The 18,349-nt window shown below is 39.3% G+C and overlaps 3 protein-coding genes across 4 annotated transcripts; 1 reads left to right on the top strand and 2 right to left on the bottom strand.

The window, feature by feature from the left end:
- Positions 1-17: 17 nt before the first annotated feature.
- Positions 18-865, top strand: LOC115770683 (histone deacetylase complex subunit SAP18). The gene is made up of 2 exons (XM_030716068.1): positions 18-334; positions 406-865. Exons 1-2 carry the CDS (start codon positions 269-271, stop codon positions 787-789), a joined length of 450 nt encoding a protein of 149 aa, XP_030571928.1. The 5' UTR covers positions 18-268; the 3' UTR covers positions 790-865.
- On the bottom strand, positions 843-6,170 carry LOC115770682 (translation initiation factor IF-2). Its single transcript, XM_030716067.1, has 3 exons — positions 6,113-6,170; positions 1,216-2,057; positions 843-1,161 (listed from the first exon to the last, which is right to left on the bottom strand). Exons 1-3 carry the CDS (start codon positions 6,131-6,133, stop codon positions 936-938), a joined length of 1,089 nt encoding a protein of 362 aa, XP_030571927.1. The 5' UTR covers positions 6,134-6,170; the 3' UTR covers positions 843-935.
- A 1,047-nt stretch (positions 6,171-7,217) lies between these two features.
- On the bottom strand, positions 7,218-17,958 carry LOC115770688 (organic cation transporter protein). 2 transcript variants are annotated; one of them, XM_030716080.1, is made up of 7 exons: positions 17,480-17,958; positions 14,068-14,272; positions 10,229-10,628; positions 9,639-9,906; positions 7,710-8,275; positions 7,493-7,638; positions 7,218-7,434 (listed from the first exon to the last, which is right to left on the bottom strand). In XM_030716080.1, the coding sequence occupies exons 1-7, from the start codon at positions 17,830-17,832 to the stop codon at positions 7,342-7,344; spliced, it is 2,031 nt and encodes a 676-aa protein (XP_030571940.1). In that variant the 5' UTR covers positions 17,833-17,958; the 3' UTR covers positions 7,218-7,341. The 2 variants fall into 2 exon arrangements, with proteins under 2 accessions (XP_030571940.1, XP_030571939.1); XM_030716079.1 differs by lacking the exon at positions 14,068-14,272 and having other exon boundaries at positions 17,473-17,958.
- Positions 17,959-18,349: the final 391 nt, after the last annotated feature.

Here is an 18,349-nt window from a genome sequence, read left to right as displayed (position 1 = left end):
TATGATTTATTTTATCCTGCACTTTAAGTTTATTTCGGAATTGATGTAAACGCGGCACTTGTACATGTATGTGAATAAGCTCCAACTTTGTTAAGCTGTTAAAATTTGGTGCAATTAATGATATATTAAGTCACTACAACAGTTACTTGGCCGCAGCTACCAGCTCTGCTCATCTCTAGTTGTTGTTATTTGGTGGTGCGTTGAATTCATATTTGTTTTCGGTTGTAGCATTTAAAAGATCCAGAAAGAAAGACTAATAGACAAAAGCATGGCTAATGTTGAGTCCATGATTGTGGAAGAGAAGACACAGATCAAGCAAATTGATCGCGAGAAGGTTTGTTTTAATATGCAAAATGCCGGCAACAAACTTCACTGAGCTGCTTCCTCTTCTCGCTGTCATTTCAGACCTGTCCGCTGTTGCTGCGTGTGTTTTGCTCCACGGGTCGGCACCACTCCGTATCCGAGTATATGTACGGCAATGTACCCACCAACGAGCTGCAGATCTACACCTGGCAAGATGCGACGCTGCATGAGCTTACCTCGCTGGTGCGCGACGTGAATCCGGATACGCGCAAAAAGGGTACCTACTTTGACTTTGCGATTGTATTCCCCAACTATCGCAATAATCATTTTCAAATGCGCGAAATTGGTGTCACCTGCACTGGTCAGAAAGGCATCGACGATAACAAGACGCTGGCTCAGGCCAAGTTCAGCATTGGCGACTTTCTGGATATCTCCATAACGCCACCAAATCGCATGCCGCCCACGCGACGTCAGCGCCCCTATTAAGTCAGCGGAATTTACAAGCTATACATATAATTTTTCACTTTAAATAATAATAAAGTACAGACAGATTAGTAAAATTAAGGCGACGACTTAAGAGCTGTTGAACTTAAATTGCTAACTGGAGTTTAGGTGTGTGTGTGTGTGAGTGCTTAGTTTCTGTAGATACTGTTGGGACGCTTGGACTTCTTCTTCCCCAGCTGCGTCATGTCGATCTCCAAGCCGTTGGGCAACACGGCGCGATTCTCCTCGTAGTTGATGAAGCCGTTCTCCTGCAGCTCCTCCTCATTGTTGCGGGCATTGGGATCACATTTGATGCCCGTCTCATAGTTGTACTCACGCTTGTTGCCATCGGGGTCAATGTAGCCATAGGTACCCCTTGAGGAGACACATTTTAATTATCAATTTATAAATTTTAAGGTGTGCACTCACTTGGTTATGCAGTCGGTGCCGATGATCTCCTCCTTAAAGGAGCCATCGTCGTTCTCATATCCCCAGGTTATGGTGCCATCTTCGTTCTCATCGCGCCACTTGCGTATGGTCTGGGCGACTGGACGTTGGCGACGCTGCTGCTGCGTGTGTTGCTCATCCTGCAGTTGGTTCTGATCGATGATGGGACGCGGCTGAATGGGCTTGGGCCTGGGACGTGCAACGGGCAGAGGCGCTGGTGGCTCTGGACGTACTGCTGCGGATGGTCTATTGCGGATGATGGCTACACGTTGTGGCTGTGGTGGTGCCGCAGCTGTTGGAGTTGGACGCGGCAAATCGAAGCGCTGGGAGTTCTCAAAGCGTCCAATGCCAAAGTCATTGAAGGACGGTCGGTTGATCGGCGTGGCAACTGCGGGACGCTCGGCAAAGCGTGGTGGCGCTGGCAATATCGCTGTCGGCTGGCTGTCCTCATGCTGGAGCAACTGATGCACCGGCGTGGCCGTCTCAATAGATTGCTGGCTGTTCAGGAAGGCGGCGGCCGCCTGCTGGAACTGGGATTGCTGTGCCTGAGCAAGCTGCTGCTCACGCAGCAAACTGGGCAGGAATGCATCCGGTTGGTCGTCCTCAGCGGGCTCGGTGACGGGTCGTTCCTCTAGTGCAATACGCTGGGTGACCGCGGGCAAGATTGCCTGCTGCTGACGCAGCGGCGCTCCAGGACGACGCACGCGCAGCACCTGCTGCCGTTGCGGTATCGGCGCTGACACGGGCACTGCACCAGGAATGTTAAGCCGTGGCGGATAGTTTTGGGCCTGTGCCAAGCCGATGACGACGACGCTGCACAAAAGCTGCAAGTTGAGGAAGGGGGCAATAGGCATTAAAGCAGGGCTATAAATGGCATGGTCTCAATTATTTCATGGCGTGTTGCAACTGTTGCGGTTGCTTGGCCAAGTGTGGCATCGATCACGTGGACACACTTCCAATTAGCAGTGCGTACTCAATGTACAGCTTGGACTGGACGGATCTTTTTTGAATTTGTGCTCCACATGCGTTCCACAAAAGTGGTTTACGGCAAATGTAAATAAAGTCCAAAATTTGGCTTTGTGCTCTTTGTGTACTTCTTAAGCTGGTGTCGCCATAAACAAACTGGTTTAAATTTATACGCCGCTTAACTCATACAACAAAAATTTGTAATTGTAACGCTGTGGCGGCAACAGCGACAACGACAACAACAGGAGTAGCTGCAATAGCAATAAATGTGGAACATAAAGCAAATCGCAGAAATTGCTCGCCCGCCTCGCTGGCGATCGATCATAACAGCCACCAGCAGCAGCACCACCACTGCCACCAACTACCGCCAACAACAACAGCAAATATCGACTGTTGAAAATCGCTTGATGCTGTTGTTGTTGTTGTTATTATCGCCGTTTCGGCCTGGATTGCGTAATTTGCATGCCTCAGCAGTTGGCGGCAGCCTAAAGTGGCACAGTCAAAAAAAGAAAAACCCCATTTGAGTTAGCTATGCGAATTTTTCCGTGGCATGTGGAAACCGTTTGAGCTCAAGCACGCCGAGTTTCCGGTTCACAACAACTACAACATTATAAAAAGAAGTCAGTGTCTAGGACAAGTAGCCGCCAAGCCAATGGGCGGCTTCTACGAACTCGAATACTTTCCAAAATACCAGTCGTCGAATTTGAGTTTCAGGTCGAGTTACTTTTTAATTAGGTGCCGCGTTAAGAGATCAGTCACACAGGCTATGGTCAGCGCCCCAGGTTGGTCGAGCGGCAGCTGCGCCGCAGTTGGTTTCGTCGTGGTTCGATGGAGGTATTTTTGTGCCACACTTCTGGGCTGTGGGTCAACACAAAGTTGGAGATTTCGAGAGATTGGAAATTTTGTATTCATTACCAGGTGTAACATAGGCTTTGGCGTCTATGGTATCTCTTGATAACATTCACGAATATATTTTAATTGATATTATTAAAAATGCATTATATATGGGCTTTTCATTTCGTAAAAGGCATTCAAAAATATTCTTAAAACAATTAATGCTGTCGTTTTTGTTGTTTGAAAACTGCATTTGACTTTGAACGAATCTAAAGCTCAGCCGCTTATAGCCGGTTCGGGTTAGGTAAACTTGTTTGTGAACTGTTTAATGTACCTGAGTTGCTTTATTGAATGAAATCGGTTCGGCTCAACATTTATGAAGTAATATTTCGAATGATTTAATAATGTACATATTCTAAAAAACGCATTTAACTACAACTACTTAACCAAATCTCATTTATCGGTGGTAATTGTATTTGTCACATCAGTTTACCATTATGTCATACAATTAAAAGTTTTCCAAAAATATATATACTTCTGGAATTGAAAAAATATGCCTTTAATTTAAATCATTTTTATCTGCTATAAACCATATGTATTTTTCATATTTCATTTGCTTTTATAATCTTCGGTAAGTGCTTTGCCATGCCCAGCTTGGAGATACAATTTGTTTACCTCACATTTAAGTAGAGAAGACACCTCGTCTACCAAACAAATTTTACAATCTTTGCAACTCCCAATGACTTATTTAAGGACAAATACAAATATTTAGGCCATTGGCACACATGCATTTCAGCAATATATCATGTAATTTTAAATATAGGTACAGCTATTTTATGTTTTGCTACTTAATTGCGCTGTGAGTCAAGCTTATGCAAATTTTTATTATGCATTCACTCCACAAATATTTGTACATATATATAAGTAAATAGTTTTAAGCTTGATTTGCATTGCTTTCTTGGCCGGTATTCCTCTTGGCTTAGTGTTGTGGGCATTCAAGCCAAGCATTTATAGTGACCGAACAACAGCTTGGCTGGCTGCCCAACTACCTGGTCAAGTGAACTATTTGGCCAGCCGTTAAAATATGATCGAAAATAAAAGAGAGACTGAAAACCGGGCTTGCACGCTTTAGCAAACACTTGCAACAATGCGAGTAATTCGTTGCTTGGGGAACTTGATTTAATTTAATTAGTTTTTATGGCTGCGCCTCGTGGTTCAAGGAAACCAAAAAAGCACAACATTTGTGTGAGCAGCCACTACTCAAGTTGTGCCAGGCCAAGCCCTAGCCAGCAAGCAGTCTTTCACGTGGGCGTAGTCTGCGATCTTATTGGAGTGCGTTGACTGGCAGTGAGCTGAGGATGACTTTCTGGCGTTTCGATGATATCTCATTAGTAACAATAACTTGGCTAAGGACTCTTGGCCTTGAGCCATAACTTGACTGGCCATTGACCGAAAGGGATTGAAATCCAAAAACCCTAGGGCATTCAACAGAGATCTCATGCTCGCGTCTGTAACAGCTTCCAACCCGAATGTATTTCTTCTCGGTCTACCAACTGGAAATAGTTGTCAGTGCACTTTCAGAGCTCAGATATGTAACGTTTTATTTATGTTTAATACAAATACATATGCATGTAACTATGTGTGCACAGTGTGCTCGTGCATTACGTAACACACTACGCCCAATTGCGTTATGGAGCGGCGTATCTGTAATACTTTTTTACTTGTGTTGGTGTATCTGCATCTGCATCAACTGCGATGTGTGTGTGTGTGTGTGCGTGCCGAGAATTTGCGTTATATGGCAATGAGTGTGCAGCCAGCTTGGGTGCGTTTTTGGCATCCCAAGTAACTTGGTCAGTGGCTCGTGGAAGCGTAAGTGGAGCCGAGCCAAACAGCGGCAACGACCTTGAGACACATGCATAAGCCAGGCACAATAACATGCCGTGACCAATTTTCAGTTAATTCACACATAACTACTCTCAAAATGCTCAACAAATTGCTGACACCTACTGCTCTGATTTTACTATTATTATTTCGTTTTTATGAGAAAACTCATTAGACCAAAGGCTGTGCAAAAATTTTGGACAAGCCCCACAAATCAAGCAATCAATCAATAACATTAAAATCCTATTAGAAATGGTAATTTATGGTTTTCGAAGGTTTTTATATATTTCTTAACAGGCGGATTTTAATTAGAATTTTATATGTTGTCGTACTAGATATATTTGCAATCTGGTAAGAATTTTTTTTTTTTTTTATACTATTAATTTAAAGCTGATGGAATGTGGTTTACTTTTTACTCTTATATAAGCAATATAGAGTTTTATATTTCTTGTATAAAAAAATGCATTAAAACTTGGAAGAAAAGCAAAATATTACTTATTTCTAAACACCACCAACTTTATAAATTTGTTATATAGGAAGAAAACTTATTTTTTTATTATTAATCTATAGCTTTTTCTTTTCTCCAATAAGCAACTCCCATCTTTAAATTAATAAATATTTATTAGTGTGCATTTTACCGCTCGCTCAGTAGCAAGTTTCAAAGATAATGCTAGGTACTTATGTTCAATAATATTTTTTTTGCTTTTGAAATTGTGGGCACATTGCCCACAATCAATGGGGCGGAGGCTAAGCCGAAAAAATGCTTGTTAAGTTTGTGACCTGAGGGCTTGGTTAACCAATTTTTCAATTGAAATTCTTTGGTACACACACAATTGTTAATGATTGAATCGCATATTTATGATGTTGGCGATTTGAGTTGTTGTTTGGTTTTTATGCGATCGGCAACGAAATGTCAATTGGCCATATTTAATTGCTAACTGCATCGCATTGAGCTACAAGTACACTCATAGACTTTCTATTAAATGCAAATACACAACACAAATGTCTCAATCGGTGTTCAGAGATCGAGATCTTAAGCTGTGAACCAAACGACCTTGGTAGCTCTCATACCCATACGTGCCGGACAATTGCATTTATTATGCGCACTTTTGAGCGACTCTTATAAATTTGATATTCATATTAATATTTACGCTTGTGCTTGACACTTTTTGTGTTCATTGATCCTTGCAAAACTTACCGCAAATAGTTGCAGTTTCATTTTGTTGTTGTTGGTTACTCCAATCGTTTGTGCAACACTTCCGCAAAACTCGAATTTTTATCACCCTTAATTCAAGTATAGATACTTTTAATTATTTTATTTTGCTGAGACCGCCGTGGTAAGGTTACTTTTGGCCAGCCGATAAACGTTGAAATGCTTGGCGCCCGAGCTCCGCAGTCGGTTTTATAGCCACGTCGCAGATTTGCGTCTCTTTCATGCCCAGCACACACACCTGGAAATTTATGTGAGGCGTGTTATGGCTGCCATGTGAACGTTTAAACGTTTAAAGCCGTTAACGCATCTTGAAATGAAAGTGAACGCGATGATTTTTGCAAATTTTATACGCTTTTCGGATATTGCCTGTGCTGAGAATTGTGTGTGGGATCTGGGAACGTGCTTCAATTTTTAAATTACTTTTACCGCGATTTTGAAAGCAAAAATACAGATAGATGGCAACGCTGTGAATAGAGCTAAAGCTAGGCTGTTGCATGAGCTTAAAGCTGCGTTTAAAAATGTACGAAACGAAACATATTAGTGTACAAATCAGAAATTGAGCTTTTAGGTACAACAGGGCGTATGCGCGCTACACCGTGCAAAGCACGAGGTTTATGCATTAGCTAAGTAGAGAAGAAGTAGCAGATGGATAGTAGACATAAAAAACTAAGGAATTGTAATATTTTTGACTATTTATGATATATATATTATGATATATATTGACAAACAGATACACTGTACCTTAGTCACATATAACTATTCACACATTTAACGAACTTTTCAAACATATAAACACACACAGACAGATATGGATAAGCGAAGGCAAAGCACATACATAGCCAATTTGACTGTTGATCAATAATATATGAATATATTAATATATATATATATATATATATATATATATATATATATATATATATATATATATATATATATATATATATATATTTATATCTTAGAGTAAATAAACCTTATGATTGTTCTAGAAAATAAAGAAGCAATTTAACGTTAAGAATTTACAGAAATATAATCTATATTTAAAAAGTCTATAAAATTCATATTTTAAATTCAAATTAAATATAAATATGCGAATAAAAAACAAGGAATGCTCAACAAAGGCTGAGAAGAATGATTTTGTGTATGCCCATTGACCGATATTTCCAATATATCACAGATAGAATTCACATCAAATAAATATACAAAGAGATTAACTATTCGACGTCCTTCATCAGAGTTAATGCAACAGCGCCAATCAAGCCACAAACTCCCATGATATTAAGAGGTAGCAGAGCGTCATAACGTTCCTTGAAAATACAAATTTTTATTAGGTTGACAAGAGGTAGGTGAACCTCGTTAGCTCACCAGCTGCCACAAGGACGGAACCAGTATGAGCCCAATGCCTGACGCCAAATTTCCCATTCCGACGCCAAAGTTACGCACAATAGTCGGGTACTGCATAGCCGTGTAGGTGGGTATAATGGCATTATTTGCGCCTATCAAACACTTTGCTGGAAGGTAAAAGAAGTTATATGACAAGCTGCATACAGATATATGTGTATCAGATTTATAGGAAACCCACCTATAATGGCCAATGCAATGACGCCTGTCTGATTATCCCCGCCCTGGGGCACTAAATTGGTGGCCAGACAGCAGAGGCCCGGCAACAGCATGTAGCCCAGAAGGCTGCGTCTAATGCCCGCTTTCAGAACTATGAAAATGCTAATACATATGGAAATTGCCTCCACGCTTCCGGCCACAGCGCTGTTAATGTATATATTGCCACCTAAATTGCTCAGATGCAGGGTCAGTCCGAAATAGATGATGATAAGGGTGAGCCAAATAATCAGGGTAAGGACTGTGGTGCGCCAGTACTTGCTGCCAAAGACAACAAACAGTGGATTCACATGCAGATCCATATTGTGTGAATCCATTTGGGCCTTGCCCTCCTCAACGGGCGCGTTGACTACATCTGTCTGGGATGGCTCCTTGGGCTGGGCAGCCATTGGGGCGGCGGCTTCAAGCGTCTTTTGATAGTTGCTGGGCAGCGTTGTGCCATTCATCTTAGCCGCGCCTTCAAGCAGACGACCTAGCTCCTCGAGGCGACCCTGTGCCAAGAGCCAGCGTGGAGATTCCGGCAGCCAGTACCTGTTGAGGCAGCGGAAAGGAAAATAATAGAATCAATGTCGTGCTTTTGGTATTTATTGCCTGACCATTGACACTTTGGAATTTTTCATTTTCATTCGATTCAAAGTCCGAGCCACACACAATGGCAGCTCAGCGTGCCTAATCTAAAGGGTTTCCCACCAGATTCTGGGATAAACACTGAGGAATGTGTGGAACGCTGCCTGTTGCCTTGTCCGTTTCAAATCTAATTGATCCCACGCAACAAAATGCTGTCAACCGTTGGTCAGTGGTTGTCAGGAATTTGTTACACATTTCGTTTTCACTTTGATGTTTAATGCGAACGTGGAAATAACAATAAAACGATTAGCTAAACTTTTTGTATTTACTTGGCGCACTAAAAGCGGCCTCAAGTCACATACTCGTAAATACTATAAAGACCTCAAGTTTGAGCCGACGAATGCAACAAATACAAACTACTAAACCAGAAAATAACACAATACGTTCATTTGAGTATATAGCTAACAATTTGTCTTACTCGTAATAATTACCCCAAGTTAATTTTAATATTTATGTATTAAAAATTACTTTCAACAAATGACATAATGGAAATAACTTTACTAGAATTACACATTACACACACAGTAACTAAATATAAGGGGTATGGAATTTCTAAAATATGATATTCATATATTCTCATTTCGTTTTCTTAATGTTATTATTATTATTTAAGTTGTTTAATTTAAGATATATTTATGTTCTTATACCCTGTAACGCCGTATGGAAGCCATATAAATGTTTTTGATTATCTATTCATTTGGTTGAAATATTTTAATTTCTTAAAGTATCTTCCCCGGGTGGAAAAAAATTGTAGAAGAAGAGAATAATTAGTCAAAAGCTTGAAAACATTTCAGAATGATTGAATTGTTATCAAACTACCTTGTAAAGTTTTTTGGAGTCTCTATGGTCATTATTAATAGAAGAAAAAATAACATTTTATCGCTAACGTGAAAATGTTTGGGAAAATGAAAAAATGCTCTTAACCTGAATAAGAATTTCACAGCACAACACGCTGCAAAAAGTATACAAATAAGTTAAGCTTGCACTTTTGTAAGCACATTTTAAAGATTTGAGTTAAGACTAAATCGTTTAATCTTACTAATTACTCATTTAACGATTGGGGAAAGTTGCAAATGATTTATGAAATAACAACTTTTTTGATTAAACAATTGTTTTGTTTTTAAGTAATCGGTTAAGTGTAGAGAAACAAATTGTGCAATTCAACTTGCAACCTAATCGATTTATCACACCTTAAATTCGAGTATGGTAAACAACAATATTTTATTGTAAGCGAGTATTCAGTCATTAAATCATTGCTGTTACTTACCAAATGGACAACAAGGCCAGCCATGGCCAGGATATGACCAGCTGCAGAGTGCGCCAGTCTCGGATGAGATAGGCAATGCCAGACGATAGGACATAAGAGATGGCGACTGGTAAAATGTTTAATATACCGATTACTGTGCGCCATTTGCCGGATACCAACTCGACGACCAACACGAAGCTAACAACAGTCACGGTCATTGATGCGAATCCAATTATAACACGTAGCGACATGAACATGGCCACCGATGTTGAGAAGGCCAAAATTCCACCTGTGCCACAGCGGTATAGAAAGAGAGCGAGCCATAAGACAGAGTGTTAGAGTGAGAAGGTCGGTTGGGAATGTCAGGTGCAAGGCCAGGCACGTAAATAAGAATGTAAAGTCAATTAAAATCCCTGCTGCGGACAGAGTCAAATATGTTAAGCCCTTTCCACATACACACACACTCACACACAGGTCTCATTGTGTGCAAGAGTTTCATTTAAATGACAATTAGAAAATAAACGTGGCACAAACTGTCATGTCTGGCACCAGGACATGCAATTTTCCCCGTGATTGGCATGATTACTCCAACAACTATTTATTGGACTTACCGAAAACAGTTTGTATGAACACAAAGCTCATCAATGTGTGTCGGCGGCCAAAACGGTCCGAGATCCAGCCCGAGAGGACCGCACCAGCTGCTGCGCCCATCAGAAAACACATTTCCACATAGTTTGATATGTTGTTTCCACAAACCAGACCAAACTCCTGCACCAGCGTTTTAGCGTTGCCATCAATATCAGAGAACTCAAATTGCTGACACTGTCTATAGCCCACATCGCTGACATTGCTGGGCCAATTGATCAGCTGGCCATTCTCCACGATCACCTGGCTGTAATCGATATCTCGCAAGTGACAGCCATTGGAGCTCTGGCTGAGGTTACGCCATTCCGTGACGCCCAGTTCGAGCAGATTTTTTGGTCGGGCACACCAAAAGTCCTTTGGAGCGGTCTGCAATATAAAATCGAAATCAATTTTAACCACTTAATAGAAAAAACTCCAAATAAATATATTCATCAAATTCTGAACAATAAGCGGCCTTAAAATTAATTAACTTTTACTTTCTTTTTGCTGAAGCGATTTGTTTTTTTTCTTTATTGACTGGACATCAAGCTTAAGCCAAATATAATTACCATCATATTATTCATTCAAAAAAGTACATGCTCGACTGGGAGATACTAAAGAAAGTTAAAGCGGCGAACTTTCGATAGTTACGAAATGTTTTAAGAAACTTAATAAGGAAAAATTGTATTTACGAATGATGTAACTATCATATATAAAGTCTTTAATATGGCAACGATTTTGGCATGACTTTACACATTTATTAAAAAATCGGCTCTAGTTTTAATTGCTATTTTCCTATTTCATTGTTAAAAAGCATTATGAATGTTTGTATAAGGTGCTCATTAATTATAAAAAAAATATTTGTTGTATTTTTACCTTATGAAAAACAATAATTTTATAATAATAATTATTTACCTTTTACACATAAATTGCGAACGGTACATTTAAGGTCAGTCGGCAATTTATATTACGGAATTTAGTGCAACAATTTAAAACATTAATTAAAGAATTGAAGCCAATTTGATACACTAACCAGTTTTTACCTAACATATAACGCACTATATGAATTAGTATAAATATCAAGGTCAAATAAAGCTTATTAATTTTAGAACTGTGTTAAAATCTTTTACTAAAAAACGCACGAGCTGAGGACATGGGCGATAAGACCGAGACTACTGTTGATGGGGGCAGATAAAACAAAGTGATTTTATTTTAAAATAAATAACAAATGCTAAAATCGCAAACAATATTTTCAATCAGAATAAACAATATAATTAGGCATTTTTCCTTAGCAAAACGTTTTTAGACTGAAACATCATAAATATGTCAACACAATCACAATTTTATTGTCGAACGACTACAATTAAACTACGGCTGCTTCATATTTCGATTTTGTAACAGTGCATACAAAGTCGATAAGTTCTTGATACTTTATGTAATTAGCTAGTAGCAAATGGCGTTTATGGTGGCACTTGCAAACTGATTAATTATCGCTGCATGCATTTGTGTTTCGCATTGCTCAATGGCAAATTTTATGCGGCCATTCGCTACGACCAGTAAATAAAATGCAGGCCAATGACTTTGCGATTGAGTATTGAGCATGACTGTTACATCATACGGGAAATTGGAAAACTTTCGGCTGACAGGGTACGTGGCTACCTGGTTTCCCGGCCAGCGAGGCTGATTGACGAAGCCTTCAGTGCAAGCTATTTAGCAGGCTGCTATCAATAACATAGCATAACGGAGAGGCAAAGGTTATTCACCGGACTCTAGAGCTCGAACTCGAGCTGCGGCGCATGGGGCGTATACGCTATGCGGCCGGGCAGGCCTCAACAGGTTGGTTCGGCTCGTAACGTACGTGATACCATTAATTGTAGCCGTTGCTGTTGTGGTTTTGTGAGTGTGAGGAAATGGTTTCAAGTTCAAGTTGAAGTTCGCACTAAAGCAACCACAACACCAGCTACGCACGTAGAAAGTGAATAAGCTGTTTTAATGAGAGAAAAAGTAAAAGTTAACGTTCTTCAAAAAAACTGCCGACAAGTCTTGTTCCTTCATTAACGATATGTGGTCATGTATATTATGCTTGTTGTTACTGTTGTTGTCCGTCTATGCCGTGCTCTCATGCCATAAACTGTCCGTGTCCCGTATCTCATGTCCATTTGTCTGTGGTTTTGAGTGCTGCGGCACTTACTTGTCACGTTTCAGGCATTTGCATAAAGAACCGACGGTGGAATTTTATAGCGTGGGGTTAGCCGCATGATCACCACCAATCTGCAACCAGCGACCCACCCCACCTCAACCCACCGCATCGCACACGAGGCTTCGGTTGCGCCGTTTAGATGAATGGGCTTGCAGATACATTTGCACGAGTTCAAGTCGATTGTTGTCTGCATGTGTGTTTTTTTACATCATTTATTTTTGCACCTGATTGCAATTTAATGTAATGACGACATCGGGCACACTGGTCAGCAGTCGCACAATGCTAGATTTAAGTTTGAGCAGCTGTTTTAGCCATTGTGGAGAATACACAATTAATTAATAACCAATTAATATTCCATATTGCAGCAGACAATGTCGTTATTGTCAGTTCATTTAAGACTGGAGTGGAGTGTACAAGCTCTTTATAGGAATGGGCATAATATTTTTTAGTTAAATTGAAAATTTAAAATTCTGGGTTTTTAATATTATTGTATTATTGTTGTATAAATTAATCTTCTCTTAAACAAAAATATAATATTTATATAATATCGAGATATATATTTGGGCACTAGAATTAGAATACTCGCATTTTAAAGTGGTTAAATTCTATTAAATGGGAAATTCATATTTATATAGACGGATACTCCCTGGAAATCCCCAATACAGCATCTAAACCTGCTTCTTTAATATATTTGCTAGCCTATTATTATTAGTAATTTATTGCGCGGGGTCATTGTATGATAACTAAGCTACTGCAGCAGGTTTTAGTTATACGTCATACTAAAGTTAGTTATTACTAAAAGTACATATTTGCTACCCAGTGAATTCTGAAACCAGTGTGCCTAGGTGGCAGACAGACCGGCCCAGAAATATTTGCTTATTTTATTATTGTAGATAAATTAATATATTTAGACATTTTAGCGGCCGCTATTGGCCCAAGGCACGAGAGTAACCTTTCGAAGTTAACCTTGGTTGTCGCAACCTCTAGCCGCCACCTGATATAGATCAGTAGGAGTGGAAATTAATTGAAAACTCTTGGAGGCACAACAATTAAAAGACAAGCTATGACGCCAAAAAAAAAGGCAAATCTGTTAAAGTGGGTTAGTGGTGGATATATATATATATATCTATATATATATTTCTATATAATCGCATTTATGAACCCTGCCAGCATTCAGGGATCTGGTTAGACTGGAATAAAATTGTTAAGATATTTGGAGATTCAACAAACGTGTTTGTGTATTAAGAGATGATAAAACAAAATAATTCTTATACAAGTATTGAAATGCGTTTTGTGCTATATTAAGAACGTCTAAAGTCACTCAACCTGATCATAAACAAAATAAATAATAATTGGCAAAAAGAGTGTCTTGAAACAACAATTAATTAACCACGTAAACACAAATATTGACACAATTTCTTCTTATCACAGATATCACTTATCAGCATGCTTTTGGTGGAAAATAACATAAACAGAACCAAGTCATGATTTTTATGAGTCTATTGGCAGAACCACAATGTGGCTCATTTTAGTTAGAAGCTTGTGGGGCTTGTTCATATGTCGCTGGCAATGCAGTTTGGTAACTTATACAGCCAGACTAAGGTCTTGCCTCTGGCGATCACTCACCTGAAACACATACACGAATATGTGGAACGTACAAATGGCCTGGTGGATAGAGAGAATGGCACACCACATGCACTGCCAGCGACTTGCCGAGCCCAACAGCCCTTGCAGAGTCTTCATTTGGAGTAGCTCCAACTGGTCGTCGCTTATGGGCGTGGCCAGCAACATTGGCGACAATTCGCCCGTATTTGCTTCAACCGTTTGCATACTGAGCGCACAATTTGAATTGGTTTCGAAAAAGTCAACCGACTGCGGCTTCTGACGCCAATCAACTGATTTAGAATGTTTGCGAAAATTAAGATTTCAGTTAATGAACGAACACATATGCAAAATTCGATTTTTGTGCGTATTTTATGATTTACATGTGTATTTTCTGAGAGTTTTCGGCCATATAGTGGACCTCAAGCGCGCACTTTACTATTACAACTGAGTCGTTAGACAGGCAGGTGTTGAAAACGAAGTGGAAGTCACAGTTGCACAGGTGCGCCAACACACAAGATTTTAAAAGGGGCATTAAGATAAAGTTCAACAAGCCGGAATGACAATCAAAAGAGTTGCGCTTAACTGATCAGTAAAAGTTTTGCATAAATTAACCCAGCTGAGCGTGGAATTTAGATCATTGATCTGAAAACCGTTGAGAGAAAAGAGAGAGAGAGAGAGAGAGAGAGAGAGAGAGAGAGAGAGAGAGAGAGAGAGAGAGTTTCAATTTTCAGCAGTAAATTCGTATTTTTATACCCTGAGCCCATTGAAAATGGGTAAAAAGGTATATTGCAAAATGCAAATGTATGTAACAGGCAGAAGGAAGCATCTCTGACCAAATAAAGTATATATATTCTTGATCAGCACCAATAGCCGAGTCGATCTAGCCATGTCCGTCTGTCTGTCCGTCCGTCCGTATGTATGAACGCAAGGATCTCAGAACCTATAAGAGCTAGAGACTTGAAATTAGATGTAGGTGCTAGTTCCCGTGCAGATCGAGTTTGTTTCCGATAATCGATAACTTACTCCGTTTCCAAGCAATCGATCAAAATCGATATCGACATCATGTTTTTTGAGCAAATTGGGTAAATAATAAGAGCTAGAGTCGCCAAACATGATATGTTGCTTCTAGAATTTTATATATATGTCAAGTATCTTTAATTTTATACCTATCGCGGCCACCCCGCTACCACCTCTTAGCTATAAATCAAGTTAATAACCCAACTTTTATTGCCAACCAATTTAAGCAACAATTTAAATGCAATTGATTTATTCAGAATACACAAATGTTCTATGGTACAAAGATATACTGTTGAAATTTTCATAAAGATCGGTTAAGAAAAAACCAAAGTTATATGCAACTTCGCAATTGGATGGGGAAGTAGCTTTAAGAATTTCTGTATACATGTACACACACACATTCATGCATGTTCCAAGTTATTGGTGTGGCTGCTGAGTAGAGGCATAGCAAGTGGTGCGGTCTGTCGCGAGTTCGAGCCATACCGGATACTATTTTTTTTTTTTTGCTGGTGTGGCTGTTGAGTAGAGTCGACAGCAAGCAATGCGGTCAATTGCGAGTTCGAACCCTGCCAAGGGAATTTTTTTTAAATTTATTTGGTGCTGGAATAAGAGGGTTCAGGTATTCCCTAGTCGGGAGCTTCCGACTAGAACCTCTTACTTGTTATTATTTAAAGTCTTAAAAACCAAATATTTTTCAGTAACATTTAGTAACATATCTGTGTGGCCTTAACAAAGTTTCGAATGGAAGCTGTATTATCTTAGCATGAGGCCTGACTAATATTTTATACACGATGTTTTGATTTGATTTCAGATGAGCACGTTAAAGGATGGGCAGGTTCAGGTAAATATAGCCGAACATACCCAAAAATCACGCCGCTCCTAAAATTCCTTTAACATATAAGGCTATGAAAAGTTCGGGAGGGATTGGTAACTTTTGGTGTTAACATGACAACACCCGCCCTTCCAAAGGATTTATTACACAATCCCAAAAGTTACCAATCCCTTCCGAACTTAACATAACCTTGTGCAAATGTGTACATTTTTTGGACCAACACGCAAATGGAGTGAATATAGAACATCATGGCATCTACAACGTCCATTGTTTCACTCGAAATTTGTAAAAATTTTCTGAATTTTTAGTATAACCACACATATATGTACTTGTAATATTTAATTGATGATTGCAAATTTTTAATTCTTGCATCATATGCAACCAATCATAATTTGGTCAAGCTTGACTTATAATTGGTAGTTAGATAACCCTATTACCATATAATATGCTGTTTACATAAGAACGGCCCATTGATATGGGGTTGTAATCATGCAATTATCGACTGGTAAATAGCCATACTAAGGTATCTCTTAAGTTCTTGACTTCTTGATGCTGCAATTTTCTTTCTTATTTAGTATGCCATATGATAAACCGTCTGTGTCAAGGTACTCTGCGGTTTGTTTTTCTTTTTTTGGTTACCCTCCCAATTGCACATTAGCACGATAGATGATTATCGTGATTAACATACGCTGAATCGAACAAACGAAGTGCTTGCAATTGACTAGCACGCAAGACAATCAAAGTATCTGACAAATACGCTCAGTGACAAATGATCGCAGATCTCAAGTTCTGAGGCCCATTTGGTGCGTATGGAATACGATTCCAATGCAAATTGCTCGAAGGTCGCTCATGACTGGGTTTCACGCGACATTGTTAATGCCTGAAATATTGGCAAATTAGTGATATATAATAGGCTTTTGATTATTACTCGCACTCTCATTCAACACTTTTTGAATTCGACGAATTGTCGACGGAGCAAAAGCAACAATAGGAATAATGTCAAGTGCTGGCTGGCTTGTCAGTTAAAATCCTCAGGGCTTTCTTGTTATCACATTTTTTAAGCAAGATTACCGACTGCGATATGTCGATTGTATAGTGTGTTTATATTGTTTATTTACTCTATTAACAGTTTCTCATATTCAAGTGACGAATGACAAACACCACAGGCTATATATTATAATAGTATCTTAATAACACCAATTTGTATATTTTTATAAATATAACCCTGCCATTTGACCCACATTTAAATGTAAATGCATCTTACTTATATGAATTCACGCTAAATTTTGAGTAAATGTAAATCACATTTAATCATATATTATTAAATCATTAAATCGACAAATAAACTAATCAAATTGACTTCTACCAATTGGTCGATTTATATAAATCTTTCTCTTTTATCACAAAACACAAATCAGTCTATCAAGCAATTATTAAAGCTGTTGCATGGCCAAATTGCCCTCGATCTGTTTAAGTTCACAAAACACAACACAACACAAAACAGTACAAAATTTGGATTTGAAAGTGCGACGCAATCAAGTGTGCAAATATTTGCCAATCCATAAGCTGAAACTCACCTGAAACACAAACATAAACAAATGAAATGTGGTGGGTATCTGGAACAAGCACAATAGAAATGTCCACATGAAGCTCCATTTACGATAATGGCCCAAGAAATTTGATAAAACATCGCTATCGACGTCCTGGCTAAGATCCTTGACGGTGCTAGGCGTGGGTGCAGCCCCAGCCACGAAGCCAACCTTCTTCAGGTCATCCGAATGGCGACGAAAGTCCATGGCAATTACACTTATTTCCGGTGTGCCTGGCACTGGCTTTGTCTCGCGGTAGCCGCCATAAAGGTTCGAATCAAGGCTGCCCCGCGAGCTGCCGCCAGTGCAATCGAAATTCAGGGAACCGCGTCGCAGCACTCCACTCATATCGCAAAAGAGGAGTATAAAAAAAGAGCACAACAATTAAATGTATAACACTTAGTAAAAATATGTGTCGTTTTTGTATTTATTTGCTGATCGATTGTATTGCTCCGAGTCGCGCGGTTGATTGTTTGCTTTGCTTTTGGCGACGATCTAAATCCGTTAAAAGTTCGGCGAAGCTATTATAAATGGCAAAAAGCTCGAAAGCTCTATGCAGCGGCGTTGCCAGCTGCAAGAAACATAAAAACTCAAACGCTTAACTTCGCCTAAGTCAACGACTCGAAAGTTGTCGTAGGTTGCGAAGCTTTCGCTGTAGCTTTGAGGCCTAGAGTTAAAAAGAGGTTGAGATATTCATTTCCACATATTTATTAGTTATTTTTAAGCATATTTGTGTTGACACTAATTGATTTACGTTGCTTTGTTAATTTTGATTTAAAACAATTTCATAAATACGCCATTGTTAACATTTATTTCCCAAGTTCCAGTTGCACATTGAGCATTTAACATGAGCTTTAAAACACGA

This window comes from Drosophila novamexicana, unplaced genomic scaffold (genome assembly GCF_003285875.2).
Source record: "Drosophila novamexicana strain 15010-1031.04,08,12 unplaced genomic scaffold, DnovRS2.1 tig00004560-arrow-pilon, whole genome shotgun sequence".
NCBI lineage: Eukaryota > Metazoa > Arthropoda > Insecta > Diptera > Drosophilidae > Drosophila > Drosophila novamexicana.
Note: the sequence above shows the minus strand (reverse complement) of the source record. Positions and strands in the feature narration are given on the sequence as shown.